Below are 22221 nucleotides of genomic sequence, written 5' to 3' on the forward strand. Positions count from 1 at the left end.
AATACATAGGGTCACAACCTTTAATAATTAAACTTTAATTGGCTTAAAATGTTTTTAATTAGCTCAAAAGGCATTCCTGATTAATGGGGCAAAACACTTTTGAAAATAAGTACCTATGAAGAATAAGTACTTTTAAGTATAAGTACTTATGAAAACTACAGATAGCCTACACCATCTTAGAAGAAATGTTCCCACTACACAAGCTGGAGTGCATTGTCTAAGATGGCACCTGCTATGACATATACATGCACCATCTAAGGACAAAGAAAGTATGCTTTTCCGGCAAACTTGTTTTCTAATTCACATGTACATTTATTCAGACTGAATGAATTAATCAAATGAGTTTTAATAATTTCATTAATTGATCAAGATTTTCTAATCACATGCCAGCCCTCAAAATATACTCTGCAGATTCTCAGAGGAGCATTCTTGCCTATTTAACATGTGTCAGGGCTAAGCTTTGGCATTCCAAATAGGTTCTGGGGCTGAGTCTTGATGAGGCCATGACTCAGCAGCTCCCATCCCTCTACCTCCATCCCTCTTCTGCACCTTCATTGGAATGCTGCTCCATGAGACAAAGGTCAGCCAATTTTCACTTTCTGCCGGTTAACGCCTACCTGCAGAAGAGTGGCAGATTTCTTAGAAATTATAAGCAACCCTTCTTAGGATATACTGGTGGTGTATACCACCAGGCCTGCCCCTCAGATATCTGTACCTGCCCACTGTTTCCCAGAGGCATCTATTGTTCTCAGCTGTAGCCATGATGGCGGCATGGAACTTGGGCCAGCAGTACACAGCCATCCGTTCAAAGTAGGCATCTCTGCAGTCACTGGCTTGGTCCTCTTCCAAAAGCTCTAGTAGGAGAAGGGAAGGTCAGCCTCAGGAAGAGGGAAATTGGCTGAGGGGTGGAGGCAGGATGGGGCAGCAAGGGACTGTACTGCTGAATACGTGTCTGTCACTAGAGTTTGCTTTCGGTGGCCTCACATTTTCGAACATGCTTAAACGACAAGACTTCCTGCTTCTGATGATCAGCCAGGAAAGACAGGGAAGTTGCAGCCAGCGCAGCATGTTACATTTATGTTTTCTACCAATGACACTCACGATGCCCTTCGGACCGTCTTTCGCTGTTTATGCCAACATCAGAAAGCAGAGTTCTTTTTTAACTGGATTATGTGGGCATTATGACTGAATTGAACACACAGAAAGGAAATACGGAAACTGGTTTATATATCATATGTTGGAACTGCCCCTATTTGCCACAACAAAGAATTGCAGGGAAGACAAGCACATATCCTGCCCGTGGGGAGAGGGTTGGACTGGGTGGTCTTTAGCTTTCTTTGGAGAGAAAGGCTGTGTTATTGGTAAGGATGGACGAAAGTCCCTTACCTGGTCCCGCAGCTTGCTTCACGGTGGGGGGGAGGCGCTTCGGTTCTCCCCCCGAAGTTCTTGGCGGGGGGGAGGCGCCCCGCCCCTCCCAGCCAAAATTCAGGCCGGGAGGGGAGGCGCCCCATCCCTCGCCGCCGAAATTCAGGCCGGGGGGGGAGTGCCCCGTCTCCCCGGCCGCGAAATAACAACATTGGAAGAAAAAAAAAACACGTGATAGGCTACGTAACGATTTACGTAGCCTATCACGGCTAGATTTTCAAAGTCAGCCGTGATAGGCTACCTAAATCTTTACGTAGCCTATCACGGGTGACTTTGAAAAAAAAAAAAAAGCGCGTATGCAAATGGCGGTGCCCATGGGCACCGCCATTTGCGTTCCTTATTTGGGCAGGGGTAGTCTACGTAAAGATTTACGTAGACTACGGCGAAAATAGGGGCAACGCTATTTGCATTGCCCTTATTTTCGCCGTAGTCTACGTAAATCTTTACGTAGACTACACCTGCCCAAACAAGGAACGCAAATGGCAGCGCCCATGGGCACTGCCATTTGCGTACGCGCTTTTTTTTCCCCCCAAAGTCACCCGTGATAGGCTACGTAAAGATTTACGTAGCCTATCACGGCTGACTTTGAAAATCTAGCCGTGATAGGCTACGTAAATCGTTACGTAGCCTATCAAGTGTTTGTTTGTTTTTTTACTTTACTTTGTAATGGCGGCGACAGCAGCCAGTCGGAAGACCGGCCGCCGCTCCCGCCCCTGCCGAAATGCCGCCGAAACGCCGCCGGGACCCGCCGCCGATTGGGACATTCGAAGGAGGTAAGTGCCATCCCGGGGGGTGGCGGAGAATTTCACCACCAATTTCGGGGGGCCGAATGCGTTGGCATTTGGCCTCCCGGAGATTCGTGGAGAAATTCTCCGCCATCCCTAGTTATTGGGAGTCGAGAGCAGAGACCCATTACGAGTACATAAAAAGAGCTATGCGGGATTAGATTGATGGCACAATCTTATGTATGTCTACCCAGAAGGAAGTCCCATTGTGTTCAATGATACTTACACTGAGGCAGCTATGCATAGGCTTGCAGCTTAAGAGTCCATCTAGTTTCTGATCTGACAGTGGCTAGCTAGATGCATAAGGGGAACACATTAACTGGCCATGGAGGCAATAGCCTCCCCCTGCTGTTTGCCCACTAGCACCTGGAATGCAGAGGGAATAGCAACTGCTAGGCCTCTCCTCCGGGAATGGGTCTGACCTCATTTTATAGGTATCTAAACCACTGGGCATCTCCACACATAGTGTGGCCATGAATTACATGAGTTAATTATCAAAATCCAAAAGTGCCACAAAAGTGTGCAAGCTTTTGAGTTCTCCAGAACACTTCATCAGGTTAGCAGGAGGTGGGGGGGGAGGGAGGGAAATGTCCAAAATCTGGCCAGAGATTGTGGCAATAAGGTCTGCAATTTAGACCCAGTCTCAAAACAAAGATTTGCAGACTGAATGAATCACTGGTAGATGTTGCAGGTATCCGATTACACTTAGCAAGGCCTTCTGGGACAAAGAAACAATGGCTGATCTCTATTTCTGGAGACACAGATTGTCAGGGTGGAAACTGAGCCGATAGAACCCCAGAGCAGTTCTGATTCTGAGGAGGATCAGCAATCCGTGGGAGAGGAGCCAGCTCATCCCTCACAGGCACAGCAGCTGGCAGAGATTCCTCCTGCCGGCATTCCTGAGATAGATAGTGATCCTAGCAGTGAGAAAGTGCGGGAACGGGGCTTGCTAGATGCTCGACGCAGACGCAGGGAGTGATGAAAGATGGAGGGCGCGGAAAGGAGGCGTAGCGCCCGTTTGGCGCGTAAGCAATGGCCGCCTCCCGTGGACCCAAGGGAAAGAGGGAGGATCTCTCCCTAGCCCATAAGTTCTGGGTCTTCAAGTGACTCTCCTTCAAATGGGGATCAACTGCCTACTCGGAGCATAAGCTACTCTACTGTTCCTTGCTTTAGCCGCTGGTGATTAGCATCTGAAAGAGTCATTAAGTTGTAAAAGGATTAAAGCCTTGAAAAGAATCCTTTCGTCTGTGTCTTGAGTTGGCTATTGGAGTCTACTGAAAGAGGCCGCTAGGGCTTTCCTGACAGCTTGATCCCCGTTCCTCTTTTTTTTCCTCTCTCTCTCTCTTCTCCTATTGCCGTATGGAAGGTGCCAGGGACCCGGCAGTGCAAGCTCTGGTGCAAGAGAACCAGATTCTCCGTGATCAAGTGGCTCAACTGACGACTGCCGTACAGAATCTGCAAGCTGCGGTTCAACCCCCACCACCTCCAATTCCCCCTCGCTGCAAGTGCCCGGTGGCTTTGCCAGAGACGTTTTCTGGGGAGAAAGGACTTTTTCAGATTTTCCTGATGGAACAGGTTCGTGTGGGCTTCATCATTAACCTACTTTCAGGCGTGGCAGCTAAATGAGCTTTGGGACTTCTTCTCGCTAATGACCCCCTGCTCAGGGACTATCAAGGTTTCATGACAGCGATGGCCACATTTTTCAGTGACCCCTTGCGCACGCAGACGGCTTCTTGGGAGATTCACCGCCTCAGGCAGGGCAAGGACTCAGTTTCCAGCTATGCAACAACTTTTCGTTTGCTGATGCAGGACTTACAGTGGAATGATGCCGCGCTGGTGGCTCAGTTTTTGGACGGTTTGAACGACAAGATCTTGGATGAGTTGGCGCACACGCCTAGCCCGCCTACTTTGGAGGACCTCATCCAGACCTGCCTCCAGATAGATAGTCAGCTGGAGAGGCCGACTCCAGGACAGGAGACTCTGACTCCGGGACAGACCCGGTGGGGTGCCGAGATTTCCCTCCTCCCATTCCCCCCCGTTTCCTGCCCCCTCCCCCGCTCCCTGCCCCTGTGCTGGGGGCGGAGGAGACCCCGATGAAGCTGGGAGCTACCTGAGCCCCACTGCCACTGGAGGAACTAGAGCGGCGGCTCGCGGAGCGCCGATGCTTTCGGTGTGGAAAACTGGGACATTTCGCCAAAACCTGCCGTGCTAGACCCGCAGCTCCTCTGCCTCCCCCTCCTCTCCTTCCTCCTCCTCCTCCTCCCCCCCAGGCCTGACTAGGCTGCCCCCCAAGCCTGTTGGGGGTCTCCAGTGTGGGGGTCGGTTCCACACCAGGTGGGTGCCTTCCGCAACCCCACTCACCCTCCCATCTGCTATTGCATGTTCACCTCCACTCCTCCCAGTGGGGTGGGGTGGAGGCCCTGGCTTTAGTGGACTCGGGGGCTACGACCAGTTTCATGGATGAAACCTTCGCCCTCTTCCACAAGATTCCTACCCTGCCTCTTCCTGCCCCCTTGGCAGTGGAGCCCATCGATGGGCATCATCTTTCTTCAGGCGTGGTGACCCGGATTACAGCTCTGCTCACTCTGTGTGCCCAGTCCCACGTTGAGGAGATTCAGTTTCATTTGGCCAAGGTTCCCCAATACCCAATCGTGCTGGGTGTTTCCTGGCTCTCTAAGCATAATCCTCAGATTTCTTGGGAGCTTCAGCAAGTGGAGTTTGCGTCTCCCTACTGCCGGGAGCATTGCCTCCCGATCAAGGCACCAGTCCCAGTCCAGGCCTTAACCCTTTCCTCTCTCTCCTCGTCTGCTTCGGGCAGTTCTTCAGCTACCATGATCCTCCCAGAGAAGTATGCAGCTTTTCGGGGTGTTTTTGACAAGAAGGAGGCCGACCAGCTCCCCCCCCCACCGCCCATTTGACTGTGCCATTAACCTCATACCGGGGGCGACCATCCCCGCTGGCCAGCTGTATTCAATGCTGGAGACGGAACTTCGAGCTCTGCGAGAGTTTTTGGACACAAACTTCAAACGTGGCTTCATTTGCCGTTTGTCCTCCCCCGCCTGCACCCCTACCATCTTTGTGGCCAAGAAATCTGGAGAACTCCACCTGGTGCACGACTATTGAGCCCTCAATTCGGTCTTGATCCCTGACAAGTACCCCTCCCTCTGATCCCTGAGATGCTGGAGCACCTGGGGCGAGCCAAGATTTTCACAAAGTTGGACCTGCGTAGCGCCTACAATCTGATTCACATCCGGGAGGGGAATGAGTGGAAGACCTGTTTCAGCACCTGGTATGGAGTGTATGAATACCTAATGATGCCGTTTGGGCTCGCCTGCGCCCCCCCCCCCATGTTTTCGCGTTTTATGAATGCCATCTTCTGGGACTATTTGGACACTTTCCTCATTGTGTATTTCGATGATTTACTTAGATTTTCTGAGGACCCCCACACCCATCAGCACCATGTCTCCACCGTCCTCCAGCACCTCCACAAGAACCATCTGTATGCCAAGCTGGAGAAATGTGTGTTTGACCTAACCTCTTTGGACTATCTTGGCTACATTATCTCAGCTGACGGTAACAGGATGGATCCTGCAAAGGTCCAGGCTGTCCTCTCCTGGCAGGCTCCATCCACCAAGAAGGACTTGCAATGTTTTCTGGGCTTTGCTAATTTTTACAGAAAGTTCCTGCCCAGCTTTGCTCGGCTGACATCTCCTCTCACGGACCTCCTTAAGGGCAGGAAATCTCCTTTTCATTGGACGGCATCTGCCCAACAGACTTTCAAGGAACTTAAGAAGCTTTTTAGTTCTGAGCCAATCCTGTTACATCCCGACCCCAGGAAGCCTTTTGTGGTGCAAACTAATGCCTCTGACTTTGCAGTGGGGGCGGTGCTATTTCAGCCAGATCAGGCGGGCGGCAGGTTGCAACCCTGTACCTACCACTCCAGGAAGCTGAACATGTCTGAGAGGAATTATCCCATCTGGGAGAAGGAACTGTTGGCTGTCAAGTCCGCTTTGGAGACCTGGTGTCATCTGCTGGAGGGGGCACAGCTCCCAGTTGAAGTTAGAACCGACCATTGCAACCTGGAACATCTTCAGACAGCCCGTGCCTTAAACCAGTGGCAGATTAGGTGGTCGCTTTTTTCCCCCCGGTTCCACCTTAAGATTTGCCATGTGAAGGCCTCTGACAACCTACAAGCAGATGCTCTTTCTCACAAGCCAGACCTCCAGCCAGGGGGTAAGGGAAGTCCCCCCCCCTCTGATTCTTCCCCCACAGAGCCTGGTGGAGGAATTGGGGGTAGCCCCTGTCCCCCCCACTCTACCCCCTTCTCTTTGCCAGGGCGCCTGCTTTACCATTCCGGCCAGGTCTGTGTGCCTTCTAGACCCTTCTGCGAGAAGGTCCTCCATCACTGCCATGACTCCCCAACCGCTGGACATTTTGGCTTCACCAAGACCCTGCACGGAGTGACGTGGGATTTTTGGTGGCCTCGTGTGTGTCGGGACGTCAAGACCTATGTCGCCTCCTGCCCAACCTGCCAGCAGGCGAAGGCCTCCTCAGGCAAGCCCACAGGCTTGCTTCACCCCCTGCCTACCCCCCTCAGGACCTTGGAAACTGCTCTCCCTTGACTTCATCACTGACTTGCCTCCCTCACACGGTAAGACCACCATTCTGGTGGTGGTGGATTTGTTTTCTAAAATGGCCCATTTCATCCCCTGCCTTTTTAGAGGAGTTGCGAGCGGTACACCACCTCTTATGGGACTCCCTCGAGCAAGCCAAGACAGCCTACAAGGCCTCTGCATACTGGCGGCACCAGCCGGGTCCATCTCTGCAACTGGAGGACTGGGTTTGGTTGTCCACCCAATACCTCCCCTCTCACTTGCCCGCAAGGAAACTCACGCCTCGCAGCATGGGGCCTTTCCAGATTACGGCCCAGGTTAATCCTGTTGCTTTTTGCCTGGCTCTCCCCCCCCTGTGAAGATCCATCCTGTTTTTCATTGGTCCTTGCTGTCCCCCCTGATTTCTGGCAACCCTCATTGCTTGGTCGGTTCCCCCCTGCCGCCAGTGCTGGTGGAGGGGGAGGAGGAGTTTGAGGTCACGGAGATTCTGGACTCCCACCTTTCTCGCGGCCGCCTGCAATATCTAGTGGACTGGAAGGGGTATGGGCCAGATGAGCGAACCTGGGAACCCGCGGAAAATGTGTATGCTCCGTTGCTGCTGAGGCAACTCTGTTGCTGCTGAGGCGTTTCCACCAGCTGTACCCCCACAAACCCGGGGCCCCAGGGGAAGGGCAAGAGGGGGGCCCTCATGGGAGCGGGGATGATGTCAGGGTGGAAATTGAGCCCATAGAACCCCAGAGCAGTTCTGATTCTGAGGAGGATCAGCAATCTGTGGGAGAGGAGCCAGCTCATCCCTCACAGGCACAGCAGCTGGCAGAGATTCCTCCTGCCGGCATTCCTGAGATAGATAGTGATCCTAGCAGTGAGAAAGTGCGGGAACGGGGCTTGCTAGATGCTCGACGCAGACGCAAGGAGTGATGGAGGGCACGGAAAGGAGGCGTAGCGCCTGTTTGGCACACAAGCAATGGCCGCCTCCCGTGGACCCAAGGGAAAGAGGGAGGATCTCTCCCTAGCCCATAAGTTCTGGGTCTTCAAGTGACTCTCCTTCAAACGGGGATCAACTGCCTACTCGAAGCATAGGCTACTCTGCTGTTCCTTGCTTAGTCGCTGGTGATTAGCATCTGAAAAAGTCATTAAGTTGTAAAAGGATTAAAGCCTTGAAAAGAATCCTTTTGTCTGTGTCTTGAGTTGGCTATTGGAGTCTACTGAAAGAGGCCACTAGGGCATTCCTGACACAGATAAAAGACATGGTGGCAGGAGGGGGGGGGGGACCAAAACCAAATCCAAAGTTGGACAATACCTTCATTCAGAGAAACCAAAATGCCACAAACGTGTGGCACAAAAGACTCCACAGCCATTTGTGACTGTTTATGTGCTTTAGGGAATACTGTATTGTGCCATTCAGGGCTTCTGCACATGAGACTTTTAAGGTGTGCTCATGATTAGTCACTCACGGTAGTTTGTGGGTCCTTTAGATGTCGACGTCATCCTCCAGGGCATCTCCCACTCTTTGTAACTATTCACAGGTTTTTTCATGACAAGGAAAGTATAGTATTTTCTCTCTATCCCACCTCCTGAAAATGTGCAATTCTGCTATACCACAGCACCATCTGGTGGTCGTATAATGAAACATATAGAATTTGCAGACAAAGGAAACCCCCCCCACACACACACACACATGTAAGCACATGTAAAGGAGCTGAAATTAATCCTGCAAAGAATCCAGAAGCAGAAGCCCCAGTAAAGGTGCAAAAGAAAACCTTGGTGTAGAGAAGCCCTGAGTGCCTAATCTACTACCACAAGAAGAAAATTTTCTACCACTAAGGGTGCCATTCCCTCCAGTCACTAGGTAATACTAAGAATTTGGCTTCAAATGACTTTTTTACATAGTGCATCACCTGGAATTAATATGTGGCTTTGCCTAGAGCTGTGCATGGACCCCCTGCTTCACTTTAGATGCCGCTTCAGACCTTCCAAAGTGGCCCCGCTTTGCTTTGAACCAATTTGGACCCCATCCACTTCAACGTTGATCCAAATCTGAAGTGAGATTCAGTTATCTGATTCATTCATTTTGGGCGTTTTCCCATTGACTTGCAGGGGAAACTCAAACAGCCATAACTTTTTCAGTTTTCATGATAAATACATGAAATTTGGGGAGCTCTCAGCCCCCATGGAGGGCATCCCACCTGCCAAATCTCAGACAGCTTAGCTCACTGTTTTTTGTGCAAGGCACAGGTGAAATTTGATTTTTTTCAAGGAAATCTCTCAAAGCAAAGAGCTATGACTTTTCACTGGTTGCACAGAAGTGCATGAAAGTTGGGGAACACACAGCCCCCCTGGAGGGGATCCCACCTGCCAAATTTCAGACAATTTGGCCTAGGAGTTTTTGTGCTAGGCACAGGTAAAATGTGTTGTTCTCAGAAACTCAAACCAAAGTTCATAAAGGGATAATCAAGTTAGGTATTGAAGCGGTGAGGAGGTGTGAACACACATACACACACACAAGAGCAAAAGAAAAGCAAACACTAAAGTACAAGCAAAGGGGGGGACTAACTATAATCCTAACAGAAGAGAAAGGGTTTTTTAATTTCTTTTTTATTTTTTATTTTAGGGAAATGAGATCAAAAATGGGAAGGGAAGGAATACAAGAATTGACAAGTGGGGATGGAAGGGAGCCAAGAACAAGGAAAGGAAAGGAAAGGAAAGGAAAGGAAAGGAAAGGAAAGATATGGATGGATGGATGGATGGATGATATAATCAAAGTAAGGGCAAACTGATGGTTGAGAGGGAATTAAAAAGGTAGGGGGGAGATAAGCAACTACAGTGAAATTTTCTGGATTTTTAAATGAACAAACAAGAAGAATGAATGATTAACTTATTACAGAAGGGTGGGGTGGGACTAACATAGCTGTCATTTCATGCGTTTTCTTCTCATCTTCATTCTGCCAAAGGAGCGTGAGAAGGGTTAATCTCCTTCCCGCTCTCCTTTGGCAGGATGCCAGCTGCTCTGGTGCTGCGGCTTCCTCTGCCATGCCTGGCAGAGACTGGCGCAGTTGCTCTCGATGGCCACAGCAGTGGCAGGATTGGACTGGAGCTAAGCGAGAAATGCCATGGAGCTTCCCTCTCAGCTCCCATCCCACCCTCCTACTGCCGCCGCCGCCGCCACCATCATTACACACAAAGGCAGCTCGTCAGGGCAGCAGGAAGCTGCTTAATTATCAAGTGGCTCACGCACCCCAATGAATAGTCTTGTGCACCCCCTGGGGTGCATGCACCTCACTTTGGAGACCACTGCTCTAGCCAAATAACATTCAGAGTCCTCTCCTCTCCAGTAACACCACTTCTCTCACAATGAGCAAACAGAGGTTGACTCACAGCAAAACTCCCTCCCTCCCTCCTCCTCCTCCTTATCTCCCCTTCCCCTGCTCCTCATCTGCTGCCCTTCCCAGTGGCCAGATCTCTCTCAAATTGATACACTTGGCACCTCTGCCTCCTCTCCTCTTCCCCCCTCATTCCTCCTCCTCTCTCTCCACATGATCTTTCACAAGTTGATGCATTTTGGACATAGCCTGTCTGGGCTGCTCAGAAGGCATAAGAAGAGCTATGAATCTCTGAGGGGATGAGGCGCCTTGTCAATGAACTGCTTCGCTTTGGGAGTGCCTCGTTGCTATTCTGATCTGCTTCTGATCACAACAAGGCACCTCCAAATCAGCCCACTGCCTTGTTATTTGGGCTTTGGACCAAAGTGGTGCACAGCCCTAGCTTTGCCAATATAAAGACTGCCATGTTTCTCTTTTGTTTTGTGCCAACGCAGGAACTGGTGCATTTCACCCAAGGCAAGAGACAGATCTCTTAGTTCAACTGTGCAAGTTTAGCAACAGGGTAAGGAAGCCAGGGCAGTCGACTCTTTCCTCCCTATTCCGTACTCACAGTAAATAACTGCAAATAAATAACTAAGTAATTTCCTCACTTTCTCATAGTAAACAACTAAGTTTTCCAGGGAAAACACACCCAAATAATAATAAAAAAGTTATGAATGTAGAAAGCCAGCAGGGGGGGGGAGCTATCCAGTGTATTGTACTGGGTGCCACATGTATGACTATCTGCCTGCTAGACAGAAGTCGTAGGTTTGTGCTCAGTGTAATGAGCTCCTGGATCTCAGGGAACAAGTGTGTTCCCTTGAGGCCAAGGTTGCTGACCTGGAGAAGCTAAGAGAGGCAGAGAGATTGGTGGATGAGACCTTCAGGGACCTATTAGCTGTGTCCCACTCCCAGGGTGACAGCTCCTCTGCTGTCATGAAGAATGAGTGTCTCAGGGAAGGAGGGTGTCATTCTGAGGAGGAGGGAAATTATCTCTTAGAACGGGACCCATTCCTTGGAAGATGAACAAATGTCCTCTTGCATCAAGGATGTGCCTCCGGGGCGAGGGGGCTTGTGGTAGTGGGAGACTTGATCATTAGACACATAGACAGCTGGGTTTGTGATGGACATGTAGACCGCATGGTGAATTGCCTGCCTGGTGCAAAGGTTGCAGATATCATGCACCATCTAGATAGCCTAGTAGATAGTGCCGGGGTGGAGTCAGTGGTTGTGGTCCATGTTGGTACCAGCAATGTGGGGAAATGTAGTCGTGAGGTCCTGGAAGCCAAATTTAGGTTGCTAGGTAGGAGGTTGAAATCCAGGACCACCAAGGTGGCTTTCACTGAAATGCTACCTGTTCCACACGCAGGGCCAGCTAGACAAGCAAAGCTGAGGAGTCCCAATGCATGGATGAGACAGCGGTGCAGGGAGGAGGAGTTCAGATTTGTTAGGCACTGGGGAATGTTTTGTGACAAGCTGGGCCTGTAAAAGAGGGATGGGCTCCACTTGAACCAAAATGGAACCAGACTGCTGGCGCTAAACATAAAAAGGGTGGCCAAGCAGCTTTTAAACTCAACCCTGGGGGAAAGCCAACAGGAGCTGGGAAGCATCTGGTTCGGGTAGGGATGTATGAAATTGGCCTTACCTGGCTCCGCTGGGTTCCACTGGGGGGGGGAGGCGCTCCATCCCTCCCCCTGGAATCCTCACCGGGGGGGGAGGCACTCTGCGCCTCCCCCCTGGAATCCTGGCCGGCCGGCTGCGCTCCGCTCCACTCCATGTGGATTCTGTGGAGCCTCTGGCCAGCTCTGCCAGCAGCTGGATATCCAGCCGCTGGCTAGCAGGGACGCAAATGGCGGCGGCCATAGCCGCCGCCGTTTGCATCCCTGTAGTCAGCCGTGATAGGCTACATAAATCTTTATGTAGCCTATCACGTCTGACTTTAAAAAAACAAAAACAAAACGCACGTACGCAAATGGCGGCGGCTATGGCCGCTGCCATTTGCATTCCTTATTTTGGCCTGTCTTAGTCTACGTAAATATTTACGTAGACTAAGATGGCGAAAATAAGGGGAATGCAAATAGCGTAGCCGCCATTTGCGTACGCGCGTTTGTTTTTTTTTAAGTCAGATGTGATAGGCTACGTAAAGATTTACGTAGCCTATCATGTCTTTTTTTTTTTAACCTAGCTATGATAGGCTACATAAATCTTTATGTAGCCTATCACATCTTTTTTTTTTTTTTTAACACTGGAAATGGCGGCGGCGGCAGCCGGTCAGAAGACTGGCTGCCGCCGCCGCCGCTGCCAGAGCCGCTGCCGCCCGGAAGATCCGCCCCAGGTTAGTCTTGTCCTGAGGGGGATCCGCGGGGGGGGCGGGGGGCAGGCCATTCCGCCACGGAGTTCGGGGGGCCGAATGCACTGGCATTCGGCCTCACCAAGATCCGTGGTGGAATTCTCTGCCATCCCTAGGTTCGGGTTAAATCATCCCAAAGGGTTGAAGATAAACATGTTTTTGATTGCCCAAATGTAGAAGGGCAGGAAATAGGCCAAGTATACACGGTAGAACATAATAGCCAATCAAAGGGGTCAATGTCAAAAGGGGTCAAAAGATGCACACGCCAGAGGCATCTGGGGAGGGATACCATGTATAGGGTTTTTTTATGCAAATGCTAGGAGTCTCCAAGCCAAAACAGGAGAGCTGGAGTGCTAGATTTTAAAGGAAAACCTGAATATAGTGGGCACTACAGAAACCTAGTGAAGCAGAGAGAACCAGTGGGATATGATCATCTCTGCGTATAAACTCTATAGGAAGGACAGGGAAGGGTGTACTGGGGGAGGTGTTGCCCTGTACCTCAAAGAGGGCATAGTGTTGAGTGGACTAGAACACCTAAAAGGGGTACGGTCTTCCACAGAAGCACTGTGGGTAACAATATCAGGCTCCAAAAGTAATTTAGTGCTAGAAACATGCTATCATCCACCAGACCAGAATGCTTAGAGTGACCTTGAGATGGAAAATGAAATCAGGGAGGCCTCCAAACAAGGAAGTGTTGTAATATTGGGCGACTTCAATTACCCTCACATTGATTGGATAAACGCACATTCCAGCCATGACAAAGAGGTTAAATTTCTCAATGCCCTAAACGATTGTGCCCTAGAACAGCTGGTCATGGAACCATCCAGAGGGGAGGCAACCTTGGATTTAATCCTAAGAGGTGTTGCCCAGGTCTTAGTATGAGATGTAAATTTTGTTGAACCAGTTGGAAACAGTGATCACAGTGGTATCAGATTTAATATATACTGAAGTGCAAAATTGCCCAGGAAGTCCAACACAGTCACATTTGACTTCAAAAGAAGAAACTTCTCTAAAATGAGGGAACTGGTGAAACGGAAGGTAAAAAGGGAAGTCAAAAGGATTAAATCCCTTCAAAATGCTTGGAGATTACTCAAAACCACAATAATAGAAGCCCAGCTAAAATGTATACCACAGGTTAGGAAAGGTAGCACCTGTCAGGAGCGCCCTGGCGGCCTCTTTCAGTCTACTCCAATAGCTCACTCAAGACACAGACAAAAGGATTCTTTTCAAGGCTTTAATCCTTTTACAACTTAATGATTGTTTCAGATGCTAATCACCAGCAACTAAGCAAGGAACAGCAGAGTAGCCTATGCTCCAGGTTAGGCAGCTGGTCCCCGTTTGAAGGAGAATCACGGGAAGACCTTCTCAAGCTGGGGAGAGGTAACGAGTGGGGTACCGCAGGGCTCAGTCCTGGGCCCAGTGCTCTTCAACATTTTTATTAATGACTTGGAGGAGGAGGTGCAGGGAATGCTGATCAAATTTGCAGATGACACAAAATTGGGAGGGATAGCTAATACTTTGGAAGACAGAAACAAAATTCAAAGTGATCTGGATAGACTGGAGTGCTGGGCAGAAAACAACAGAATGGCATTTAATAGGGACAAATGCCAAGTTCTGCACCTAGGAAAAAGAAACCAAATGCACAGTTACAAGATGGGGGATACGTGGCTCAACCACACTACGAGCGAGAAGGATCTTGGAATTGTCGTCGATCACAAGCTGAATATGAGCCAACAATGTGATGTGGCTGCAAAAAAGGCAAATGCTATTTTGGGCTGCATTAATAGAAGCATCGCTTCCAAATCCCGGGAAGTACTAGTTCCCCTCTACTCAGCACTGGTTAGGCCTCATCTGGAGTACTGTGTCCAGTTCTGGGCACCACACTTTAAGAAGGATGCAGACAAGCTGGAGAGGGTTCAAAGGAGGGCAACAAAGATGATCAGGGGACTGGAAACAAAGCCCTATGAAGAGAGACTGAAAGAACTGGGCCTGTTTAGCCTTGAGAAGAGAAGACTGAGGGGAGATATGATAGCACTCTTCAAGTACTTGAAAGCTTGTCACAGAGAAGAAGGCCAGGATCTCTTCTTGATCATCCCAGAGTGCAGGACACGGAATAATGGGCTCAAGTTACAGGAAGCCAGATTCCGGTTGAACATCAGGAAAAACTTCCTGAGTGTCAGAGCAATACGGCAATGGAACCAATTACCTGGGGAGGTGGTGGGCTCTCCCACACTGGAGGCCTTTAAGACGAGGCTGGACAGCCATTTGTCAGGGATGCTCTGACTTGGATTCCTGCATTGAGCAGGGGGTTGGACTCGATGGCCTTGTAGGCCCCTTCCAACCCTACTATTCTATGATTCTATGATTCTAAGACTCAGAACTTATGGGCTAGGGAGAGTTCCTCCCTCTTTCCCTTGGGTCCTCGGGACGTGACCGTTGCTTGCGTGCCAAACGAGCACTATGCCTCCTTTCAGTGCCCTCCAGCTGTCGTTGCTCCTGGCATCAGCGTCCAGCATCCAGCAAGCCCTCTCCCGCACTCTCTCACTGCCAGGGTCACTATTTATCTCAGGAATGCTGGCAGGAGGAATCTCTGCCAGCTGCTGTGCCTGTGAGGGATGAGTGAGCTCCTCTCCCACGGATTCCTGTTCCTCCTCAGAATCAGAACTGCTCTGGGGTTCTATCGGCTCAGTTTCTACCCTGACATCATCCCTGCTCCCATGAGCCCCCCCCCTCATGCTCTTCCCCTGGGGCCCCAGGTTTGTGGGGGTACAGCTGGTGGAAACGCCTCAGCAGCATCAGAGCATGCACATTTTCTGCGGGTTCCCAGGACTGCTCATCTGGCCCGTACCCCTTCCAGTCCACTAGATATTGCGGGCGGCCGCAAGAAAGGCGGGAGTCCAGAATCTCCACAACCTCAAACTCCTCCTCCCCCTCCACCAGCACTGGTGGCAGGGGGGAGCCAGCCGAGCAATGAGGGTTGCCAGAAACCAGGGGGGACAGCAAGGACCGATGAAAAACAGGATGAATCTTCATGGAGGGGGGGAGAGCCAGGTGAAAAGCAACAGGGTTAATCTGGGCTGTAATCTGGAAAGGCCCCATGTGGTGAGGCGCGAGCTTCCTTGTCGGTGAGTGAGAGGGGAGGTATTGGGTGGACAACCAAACCCAGTCCCCCGGTTGCAGAGACGGACCCGGCTGGTGCCGTCGGTCCGCAGAGGCCTTGTAGGCAGGCTTGGTTTGCTTGAGGGAGTCTTGTAAGAGGTGGTGTACCGCTCTCAACTCCTCTAAAAAGTCATGGGCCGCTGGCACTGAAGAGGAAGCTAGGGTGGACGGGAAAGCCTTGGGGTGGTAACCAAAATTGGCAAAAAATGGAGTTTGGTGGGTGGAAGCATGGCAGGCATTGTTATAAGCAAATTCTGTGAGAGGCAGCAAGGAACACCAGTCATCTTGCTGGTAATTGACATAACAGCACAAATATTGCTCCAGAGTCGCATTGGTGCGCTCAGTCTGACCGTCTGTCTGTGGGTGGTGGGTGGAGGAAAGACAAAGCATCACATTGAGAAGCCCAAGTATCTCCCTCCAGAAATGGGCAGTGAATTGGGCCCCCCTATCCGAAATGAGACCCTTGGGCCATCCGTGGAGCCGGAAAACATGCGCCAAAAAAAGCTCTGCCGTCTCCCTGACTGTGGGCAACCCAGAGCAGGGGATGAAAGGGGCCATCTTAGAAAACAAATCCACCACTACCAGAATAGTGGTCTTACTGTGTGAACGAGGCAAGTCAGTGATGAAGTCAAGGGAGAGCAGTTTCCAAGGTCCTGAGGGGGTAGGCAGGGGGTGAAGCAAGCCTGTGGGCTTGCCTGAGGGGGCCTTCACCCGTTGGCAGGTTGGGCAGGAGGCAACAAAGGTCTTGATGTCCCGACACACACGAGGCCACCAAAAATCCCGCGACACTCCGTGCAGGTCTTGGCAAAGCCAAAATGCCCAGCAGTGGGGGAGTCGTGGCACTGATGGAGGATCTTCTCGCAGAAGGGTCTAGAAGGCACATAGACCCGGCCGGAATGGTAAAGCAGACCACCTCGCAAAGAGAAGGAGTTGTGGGGGGCAGAGGCTAGCCCCAATTCCTCCACTTTTGTGTGAACAAAAGCATCCTGAGCCTGTGGAGAGTGAAAGAGCTCCTCCCAAGAGTGAGGCACTGCAGCTGCCGCCAGGCTCTGGGGGGGAAGAATCAGAGAGGGGGGGGATTTCCCTCACCCCCTGGCTGGAGGTCCAGCTTACGAGAAAGAGCATCTGCTTGTAGGTTGTCGGAGGCCTTCACATGGCAAATCTTAAGGTGGAACCGGGGGGAAAAAAGTGACCACCTAATCTGCTGCTGGTTTAAGGCACGGGCTGTCTGAAGATGTTCCAGGTTGCGATGGTAGGTTCTAACTTCAACTGGGAGCTGTGCCCCCTCCAGCAGATGACGCCAGGTCTCCAAAGCAGACTTGATGGTCAACAGTTCCTTCTCCCAGATGGGATAATTCCTCTCAGACATGTTCAGCTTCCTGGAGTGGTAGGCGCAGGGTTGCAACCCTCCACCCACCCGATCTGGCTGAAAAAGCACCGTCCCCACCGCAAAGTCAGAGGCATCAGTTTGCACTACAAAAGGCTTCCTCAGGCGGGATGTAATAGGATTGGCTCAGAACTAAAAAGCTTCTTAAGTTCCTTGAAAGTCTGTTGGGCAGATGCCGTCCAATGAAAAGGAGATTTCCTGCCCTTAAGGAGGTCCGTGAGAGGAGATGTCAGCCGAGCAAAGCTGGGCAGGAACTTTCTGTAAAAATTAGCAAAGCCCAGAAAACATTGCAAGTCCTTCTTGGTGGATGGAGCCTGCCAGGAGAGGACAGCCTGGACCTTTGCAGGATCCATCCTGTTACCGTCAGCTGAGATAATGTAGCCAAGATAGTCCAAAGAGGTTAGGTCAAACACACATTTCTCCAGCTTGGCATACAGATGGTTCTTGTGGAGGTGCTGGAGGACGGTGGAGACATGGTGCTGATGGGTGTGGGGGTCCTCAGAAAATCTAAGTAAATCATCGAAATACACAATGAGGAAAGTGTCCAAATAGTCCCAGAAGATGGCATTCATAAAACGCGAAAACATGGGGGGGGGGCGCAGGCGAGCCCAAACGGCATCATTAGGTATTCATACACTCCATACCAGGTGCTGAAACAGGTCTTCCACTCATTCCCCTCCCGGATGTGAATCAGATTGTAGGCGCTACACAGGTCCAACTTTGTGAAAATCTTGGCTCGCCCCAGGTGCTCCAGCATCTCAGGGATCAGAGGGAGGGGTACTCGTCAGGGATCAAGACCGAATTGAGGGCTCAATAGTCGTGCACCAGGTGGAGTTCTCCAGATTTCTTGGCCACAAAGATGGTAGGGGTGCAGGCGGGGGAGGACGAACGGCAAATGAAGCCACGTTTGAAGTTTGTGTCCAAAAACTCTCGCAGAGCTCGAAGTTCCGTCTCCAACATTGAATACAGTTGGCCAGCGGGGATGGTCGCCCCCGGTATGAGGTTAATGGCACAGTCAAATGGGCGGGGGGGGGGAGCTGGTCGGCCTCCTTCTTGTCAAAAACACCCCGAAAAGCTGCATACTTCTCTGGGAGGATCATGGTAGCTGAAGAACTGCCCGAAGCAGACGAGGAGAGAGAGGAAAGGGTTAAGGCCTGGACCGGGACTGGTGCCTTGATCAGGAGGCAATGCTCCCGGCAGTAGGGAGACGCAAACTCCACTTGCTGAAGCCTCCAAGAAATCTGAGGATTATACTTAGAGAGCCAGGAAACACCCAGCACGATTGGGTATTGGGGAACCTTGGCCAAGTGAAACTGAATCTGCTCAACATGGGACTGGGCGTGCAGTGAGCGGAGCTGTAATCCAGGTCACCGCTCCTGAAGAAAGAGGACGCCCACTGATGGTCTCCACTGCCAAGGGGGCAGGAAGAGGCAGGGTAGGAATCTTGTGGAAGAGGGCGAAGGTTTCATCCATGAAACTGGTTGTAGCCCCAGAGTCCACTAAAGCTAGGGCCTCCACCCCACCCCACTGGGATGAGCAGAGGTGAACAAGCAATAGCAGATGGGAGGGTGTGGGGGTATCAGAAGGCACCCACCTGGTGTGGAACCGACCCCCACACTGGAGACCCCCAACAGGCTTGGGGGGCAGCCTAGTCAGGCCTGGTGATGAGGAGGAGGAAGGAGAGGAGGGTGAGGCAGTGGGGCTGCGAGTCTAGCACAGCAGGTTTTGGCAAAATGTTCCAGCTTTCCACACTGAAAGCATCGGCACTCTGTGCGCTGCTGCTCTAGTTCCTCTGGCGGCAGTGGGGCTCGGGTAGCTCCCAGCTTCATCGGGGTCTCCTCTGCCCCCACAGCAGGGGCGGGGGGTGGGGGTGGGGGCAGGAAACGTGGGGGACTTGGAGGAGGGAATTCTCGGCCCCTGGCGCCCCGCCGGGTCTGCCAGTGCACCTCCAGCCGACTATCTATCTGGAGGCAGGTCTGGATGAGGTCCTCCAAAGTAGGCGGGCTAGGCACGTGCGCCAACTCATCCAAGATCTCGTCGTTCAAACCATCCAAAAACTGAGCCACCAGCATGGCATTATTCCACTGTAAGTCCTGCATCAGCAAGCGAAAAGTCGTCGCGTAGCTGGAAACTGAGTCCTTGCCCTGCCTGAGGCGGCGAATCTCCCGAGAAGCCATCTGCGTGCGCAGGGGGTCACCAAAAAAGCTGGCCATCGCTGTCATGAAACTGTGATAGTCCCCGAGCAGGGGGTCATTAGTGAGAAGACGTCCCGAAACCCATTTAGCTGCCATGCCTGAAAGTAGGTTAATGATGAAGCCTACACGAACCTATTCTGTCAGGAAATCCTCAGGTCGGAGGTGCATGTACAACTCCAATTGGGCCCGGAAAATCTGAAAAAGTCCTTTCTCACCAGGAAACATCTCTGGCAGAGCCACCGGGCACTTGAGGCGGGGGGGAATCGGAGGTGGTGGGGGTTGAACTGCAGCTTGCAGATTCTGTACGGCAGTCGTCAGTTGAGCCACTTGATCACGAACAGCCTGGTTGTCTTGCGCCAGAGCTTGCATCGCCGGGTCCCTGACAACCTCCATCGGCAGTAGGAGAAGAGAGAGGGAAAAAAAGAGGAACGGGGACCAAGCTGTCAGGAGCGCCCTGGCGGCCTCTTTCAGTCTACTCCAATAGCTAACTCAAGACACAGACAAAAGGATTCTTTTCAAGGCTTTAATCCTTTTACAACTTAATGACTCTTTCAGATGCTAATCACCAGCAACTAAGCAAGGAATAGCAAAGTAGCCTATGCTCCAGGTTAGGCAGTTGGTCCCCGTTTGAAGGAGAATCACGGGAAGACCCAGAACTTATGGGCTAGGGAGAGTTCCTCCCTCTTTCCCTTGGGTCCTCGGGACGTGACCGTTGCTTGCGCACCAAACGAGTGCTACGCCTCCTTTCCGCGCCCTCCAGCTGTCGTCGCTCCCGGCATCGGCGTCGAGCATCCAGCAAGCCCCCCTCCAGCGCTCTCTCACTGCCAGGGTCACTATCTATCTCAGGAATGCTGGTGTCAGGGTGGACACTGAGCCCATAGAACCTCAGAGCAGTTCTGATTCTGAGGAGGAACAGCTGTCCGTGGGAGAGGAGTGCGTTCTTCCCTCCCAGGCCCTGCAGCTGGCAGAGATTCCTCCTACCAGCATTCCAGACATAGATAGCAGTCCTGGGAGTGAAAGAACGCGGGAGGAGGACTGGCTGGATGCTCGACATAGACGCAGAGAGTGATGAGCTATGGAGGGCGCAGAAAGGAGGCGTAGTGCTCGTTTGGCGCGCAAGCAACGGTCGCGTCCAGAGGACCCAAGGGAAAAGGGGAGGGACTCTCCCTAGCCCATAAGTTTAGGGTCTGCAAGTGATTCTCGTTCAAATGGGGACCAACAGTTTCCAACCTGGGGCATAGATTACTTTGCTGTTCATAGTTTAGTCGCTAGTGATAGAGTTATTAAGTTGTAAAAGGAATAAAGCCTTGAAAAGAATCCTTTGTCTGTGTCTGGATTTGGCTACTGGAGTAGACTGAAAGAGGTCGGCTAGGGCCTCCTGACAGCTGGCAGGAGGAATCTCTGCCAGCTGCTGTGCCTGTGAGAGATGAGCGTGTTCCTCTCCCACGGATTGCTGTTCCTCCTCAGAATCAGAACTGCTCTGGGGTTCTATCAGCTCAGTTTCTACCCTGACAGCACCAAGTCCAAGAGGTCACCGGCATGGTTAATGAGCAGTGTTAAGGGAGCTGTTACAGAAAAGAGAGGTTCCTTCAGAAAATGGAAAGTGAGGAAAAGAAAAGGGAGCACAAGCTTGCACAAACGATGCAAGCAGACAATAAGAGATGCAAAAAAGCATTTTGACGCGCATATCGCTAACAACATCAAGGCCAACAATAAAGAATTATTTAAATAGAAGCAGAAAACCAGCTAGGGATGCAGTTGGACCACTGGATGACAGTGGAGTTAAAGGAGTACTGAAGGAGGACAAGGAGAATGCAGAGAAGCTGAATGAATTCTTTTCATCCTTCTTAAGGATATAAGACAGATACCTGTGCTTGAACTGATGTTTTCAGGAAGGGAGTCTGAAGAACTGAGGCAACAATGGTGACAAAAGATGAAGTTCTCAACCTTATTGATAAATTGAAAGCAAATAAATTAGCGGGCCCAGAAGGTATCCATCACAGAGTTCTCAAGAACTCAAATATGACATTGCTGATTTTCTAACCAAAATATGCAACATGTCCCAAAGATCAGCCTCTATACCAGGGGACTGGAAGATGGCCAATGTAACACTAATTTTCAAAAAGAGATCCAGTGGGGATCCGGGAAATTACAGGCCGGTTAGCTTAACATCTGTTCTGGGTAAACTGGTTGACGTTATTATTAAAGATAAAATTAGTAAGCATATAGAAGGACAAGCCCTGCTGAAAAAGAATCAACACGGCTTCTGCAAAGGTAAGTCCTGTCTCACTAACCTTTTAGAGTTCTTTGAGAGTGTCAGTAAACATGTAGACGGGGTGATCTGGTAGATATTGTTTACTTGGACTTCCAAAAGGCTTTTGACAAAGTCCCTCACCAAAGACTCATGAGCAAACTTATCAGTCATGGAATAAGAGGAGAGGTCCTCTTATGGATCAGTAACTGGTTAAAGGACAGAAAGCAGAGAGTAGGAACAAATGGTAAATACTCCCAATGGAGGGAAGTAAATAGTGGGGTCCCACAGGGATCTGTATTAGGACCAATGCTTTTCAACCTGTTCATACAGTCAGGGCCAGAAATATTGGAACAAGGATAACTGTTTTGGCAGTTGGCCTCTGTATACCACCACACTGAAGTGGAAAGGAAACACACCCAGATTGGAGCAAAGTCAGGACTTTCAGCTGTAATGCAAGGGGTTTGACAAATGTGGGGCACTAACCACTCAGGAAGGACAGCCAGTGGCATGCACACACACACACATCATTGGTGGCTCATAAGTAATGGAACGAATGGCTGACAAGCAGCTACATGGCCAGGTGTGGCCTGTTTCCTGGGTACCCCATGACCAATCAAGCAGAGAAAAGGCCTGGAGGTGGTTCTGAGTGTTACAGTTGCATTTGGTAGCTGTTCACTGGAACTCCCAACATGAG

General features: G+C 51.0%; 1 protein-coding gene across 1 annotated transcript in view; it reads right to left on the reverse strand.

Annotated features, from left to right (window-relative positions):
- The window catches only part of LOC146344435 (receptor activity-modifying protein 2-like), a 35386-nt gene that overhangs the window by 1141 nt on the left and 12024 nt on the right, over positions 1-22221 (reverse strand). The window contains exon 4 of the mRNA XM_084859790.1: positions 716-854. Within this exon, the coding sequence (XP_084715916.1) occupies positions 716-854 (139 nt within the window). The remainder of the gene's footprint in view (positions 1-715; positions 855-22221) is intronic.

Source organism: Heloderma suspectum, chromosome 5, assembly GCF_057233095.1.
Source record: "Heloderma suspectum isolate Gila_16-S chromosome 5, 16-S_ref, whole genome shotgun sequence".
Classification (NCBI taxonomy): Eukaryota; Metazoa; Chordata; class Lepidosauria; order Squamata; family Helodermatidae; genus Heloderma; species Heloderma suspectum.